Source organism: Malaclemys terrapin, chromosome 4 (assembly GCF_027887155.1).
Source record: "Malaclemys terrapin pileata isolate rMalTer1 chromosome 4, rMalTer1.hap1, whole genome shotgun sequence".
Classification (NCBI taxonomy): Eukaryota; Metazoa; Chordata; order Testudines; family Emydidae; genus Malaclemys; species Malaclemys terrapin.
Window position 1 is genome coordinate 128037548 of NC_071508.1, and position 4843 is coordinate 128042390.

At 46.9% G+C, this 4843-nt stretch overlaps 1 protein-coding gene across 1 annotated transcript; it reads left to right on the forward strand.

Annotated features, from left to right (window-relative positions):
• The first annotated feature begins 2150 nt into the window (after positions 1-2150).
• LOC128837426 (uncharacterized) lies at positions 2151-4015 on the forward strand. Its single transcript, XM_054028614.1, has 2 exons — positions 2151-2527; positions 3517-4015. The coding sequence occupies exons 1-2, from the start codon at positions 2356-2358 to the stop codon at positions 3990-3992; spliced, it is 648 nt and encodes a 215-aa protein (XP_053884589.1). The 5' UTR covers positions 2151-2355; the 3' UTR covers positions 3993-4015.
• The last annotated feature ends 828 nt before the right edge of the window (positions 4016-4843 follow it).

Here is a 4843-nt window from a genome sequence, read left to right on the forward strand (position 1 = left end):
GTCAAAGTCATTAATCAGCCTATAGTATGATCTACATAAGACAAACTACATCCTCTCAGGAAGGAAAGCATGTCACCTCTTGTTCATGTGTGTTGTCTCTCAATTTATATCTCATGCAGATTTGTCTGGCTCTCGGAAGCCCAGTCCAGTTTGTGGCTTGAAAACATGTTTGAAGCCATGATTGTACACTTGCTCAGACATAGCAGTCTGCAGCTACACTAAAAATTGTTGCCAATGGTGGGCAACTATGGGCTTTAATATACTGGGGGGAAAAAATCCCTATTTGTATGGTACAAGGGAACCATATACTATCAACAATTGGATAGGAAGTTATGTTAGCAAGAGTTGTCATAGCAGAACTGTGCTGGGTTACTGTGTTGGCCTTTAGTGTGTTGGCAGGTAATAATAATAATAATCCTTTTAGTTATGCAGCATTTTCTATCCAAGGATGTAAATATAATTTGCAATCATTAATTACACCTCAGGCTCCAAACATACCTTAATTAGGGGCAAATGTTTATACTGAGTCAATTAGAAGACTTCTGGAGTAAAGTACTTTTCAGTATGAGTAATGGTGGCAGAATCTGGCCCTTAAAAATTAACAGAAAAGGCTGAGAACTTCCCAATGGTTTAGTTTCATAGATTCTAAGGCCAAAAAGGACTATGATCATCTAACCTGACCTCCTGTATTACACAGTCAATATCAGTTTGATGAAAATGTATGGGAAGCGGACTTGTCTGAAATTCTGAAGTCTTCCTTTATGAAACTTAAGTGTTCCCTAAATGTGTTCCCTTATAATTATTTTTTATTTTACATTTATTGTTAATCATATTAGACAAAAATGTGCAAATATTTTTCTGATATTATACTCAGCTTTGAGTTTTTCAAAACTGTGCAAGGGATTTAAAATAAAAGAGAATTGAAAATCAGAACCTTCTATACATTCAACTGTCAATCCAGGTGCTTATATGGCCCTCATCACCACAGTGCATCCCCTCAAAGTTTTGTCCCCTCCTACCCATTTGATGTGGACTAGGTCACGGGCCAAGACCATAGCAAAAATGCAGTACTTTCTTTCCAGAATCCAGTGCTCTTTCAAAGAGGATGGCTGCTGATCATTTCCAACCCTTACTTTTTCATTGATCACAATAAAAGATGCTTCCTGTAAATAGACTTTGTTCTTTTGTCAGCATGTAGAATGTACTAGGTAATTACAATTTGAAAATATTTCTAAGTGGCTACAGAATTCATTCTTCAAACAGACTGATAGCCCATCAGTCATGAGCTGTCTTTTTGTTCTGTGTTTGTACAGCACCCAGTAAAATGGAGGAGGCCTGGTCCATGACTAGGGCTTCTCGGCACTACAGTAATACTGTACTACTACAATCATCATCATAATTTTGCCAAATTAGCCTTCAATAGCCTTTAAATTGGAGCTGGTCAAATAAGGGATGGACTTTTTTAGAAAAACAAACAAATATTGATCTTGTTTTACAATTAAAAAAATCAAAATTCAAAAAATTTTAAGCCTCTCCCACTGCAATCTGAGACTTAGGCCTGGTCTACACTAGGCGTTTATGTCGAAGTTAGCGCCGTTACATCGAATTAACCCTGCACCCGTCCACACTGCGAAGGTATTTAGTTCGACATAGAGGTCTCTTTAATTCGACTTCTGTACTCCTCCCCGACGAGGGGAGTAGCGCTAAATTCGACAATGCCATGTCGAATTAGGCTAGGTGTGGATGGAAATCGATGCTAATAGCTCCGGGAGCTATCCCACAGTGCACCACTCTGTTGACGCTCTGGACAGCATTACGAGCTCGGATGCTCTGAACTGCCACACAGGAAAAGCCCCGGGAAAATTTGAATTTGAATTCCTTTTCCTGTCTGGCCAGTTTGAATCTCATTTCCTGTCTGGACATCGTGGCGAGCTCAGCAGCACTGGCAACGATGCAGAGCTCTCCAGCAGTGATGGCCGTGCAATCTCAGAATAGAAAGAGGGCCCCAGCATGGACTGATCGGGAAGTCTTGGATCTCATTGCTGTGTGGGGCGATGAGTCCGTGCTTTCCGAGCTGCGATCCAAAAGACGGAATGCAAAGATCTACGAGAAGATCTCTAAAGACATGGCAGAGAGAGGATACACCGGGATGTAACGCAGTGCCACGTGAAAATCAAGGAGCTGAGACAAGGCTACCAGAAGACCAAAGAGGCAAACGGACGCTCCGGATCCCATCCCCAGACATCCCGTTTCTACGAGGCACTGCATTCCATCCTCGGTGCGGCCGCCACCACTACCCCACCAGTGACCGTGGACTCTGAGGATGGGATAGTGTCCACGGCTGGATCCTCGGACATGTTAGCGGACGGGGAAGATGAGGAAGGAGATGAGGAGGACGAGGCAGTCGACAGCGCTCACAACGCTGATTTCCCCGACAGCCAGGATCTCTTCATCACCCTTACAGAGATCCCCTACCAACCCTCCCCAGCCGTTACCCTGGACACAGAATCTGGGGAAGGATCAGCCAGTAAGTGTTGTAAAAATCTAAACATTTTTTGTAACAGAACAGGAATATTAACAATTTAAAAAATGGGTTTCTCATGATTAGTTTGATTAGCTTAACGGTTCAGTCATGGGCAGTGCAACTATTGAAAAAAAATCTAGCAATGTCCGGTTTTGCATGATTGTCCTGCCCAAGCCGCTCTACTGGTTAGTCACTGCTACAGCAGCTACAGTAAAATGCGGTCTATATGTCAGGGGATGGAGAAGAAATCCTCCTGTGACATCTCGAGGAAGCTCTCCTGGAGGTAATTGGAAATCCGCTGCATTAGGTTCTTGGGGAGAGCGGCCTTATTGGGTCCTCCGTAGTAGGACACGTTGCCACGCCACGAGACTATCAAGTACTCTGGAATCATTGCTCTGCACAGCATGGCGGCATACGGCCCTGGTCTTTGCAGGCTTTCCCGGAGCATTCTCTCTTTCTCGCTGTCAGAGATCCTCATGAGGGTGATGTCGCTCATGATGACCTGCTTTGAATGAGGTAGGGGAATGTTAGTGTTGGGACTGCTTTGCCGTTCCTTTACAGAACTGTAACCGCTGGTTTGCAGCCACGCGGTGGAGGCGGGAGAGGGGCAGCCGAAAGGGATCATTCCCGGGGACAGCCGCGAGGGTGTGGGACAGGAGCAGACTTCCTGCTTGCCGAATTGCTGGCAGCAGGGACCGACATTGATTTCAATGTGAAATGAGGCCATTGCTAATATTAAAGTTTTAAGCTGCCACAAGTCTACGGCTTACCATGTCTGCCTGCAACAGAAATTCCGTTCTCCTGAGAGGCTTCTCAAATGTGCTGTAGAAGACCCCAGGCACTGAATGCGAAGGCCGAGAATTCGACCTTGTGCTGAGTGCGCATGTGATAGGTGCTGTGCATGGTCTTGTTAACAGAGAAAGACTATGTTCTTTGTTCACAACTACATTTATCTTTCTGAGGAATTCACTCCCTTTTTCCCATTCCCACAGCCCCATCTGCGACTGTCTCACAACCTAGCCTGTCATCACACTCCCAGAGGCTAGCGCGGATTAGGCATAAGAAGAAGAGGACACGGGAGGACATGTTCTCGGAGCTTATAGCCTGCTCCAGAGCCCAGGCAGCACAGCAGACCCAGTGGCGGGAGAACTTGACCCGAATGCACCAAGCCAACATGGATCGGGAGGAGAGGTGGCGTCAGGAAGACCAGCAGGCGACTCAAACCCTGCTTGGACTAATGAGGGAGCAAACGGACACGCTCCGGCGCCTTGTGGATGTTCTGCAGGAACGGAGGCAGGAGGACAGAGCCCCGCTGCAGTCCATCTCTAACCGCCCTCCCCCGCCACCAAGTCCCATACTCCCCTCACCCAAAGTGCACAGAAGGAGAGGCAGCAGAGTCCCTGCTAACTCTCACTCCACCCCTGCAGAGAGCTCGAGCAGCAGAAGGCTCTCATTCCCCAAAATTTGACAAGTTCTTTCCTTCCCGCCTGACACAAGCCCCCGTCCAAGTTTCACTTTCCCAGTTCCATGTTTGGTTGATAATAAAAAATACGTTTCTGTTAACTACTGTTTCCATCATGTTCTTTTGGAGGAGGGGGGGATAGGGGGTTGGTAATTCGACAGGACAGTCACCTTTGGCAGGATATATAGTCGGGGGCAGGCACAGCAGCAGGGCACATACATAGTGCAGTGATGCAGTGACTAGTTACCCTGGTTAGTCTGGGAGGTTGTTTTCATGTTATGTGGTGGGGGGTGGGTTGCTCTGTGACTTTGTGGCAGGGGAGGGCAGTTACAGATCTTAAGCGGCGGTCCTTAGGCAGGATCACAGAGCCACACAGCAGGGGATCTGTAACCGTCCTCCCCCTGCCACAAAGTCACATAGACCCCCCCATACACACAGTCCCTATCAGGAGGGGTGACAGGCTCCGTTGAAACAACCATCCCACCGCAGCGGAGCCTGTCAATCCTTGAGTTTAGAAGCTGCATTCGCGCCACTACAGTACACCCGCTCCACACCACAGTCTGCGTCCCAGTTTTAAAAAATTCCCGCGAATACAGTATTAAAGAAAACGGTGTGCTTTAACAAAGTAGAACTATTTTTATTTTGAAACGTGTGTTGGAAGTGGGGTGAAGGGGGTATGTAACTGGATAGGATAGTCAACATTAACTGGGCAAAGAAACGGGGGCAGGTTTAGCTTCTCAATACACAAACTTTAAAGTCACAGGTTACCCTGCTCACTCAGGAACTTTGCTTTCAAAGCCTTCCGGATGCACAGCGCTTCCCGCTGGTCTCTTCTAATCGCCCGGCTGTCTGGCTGT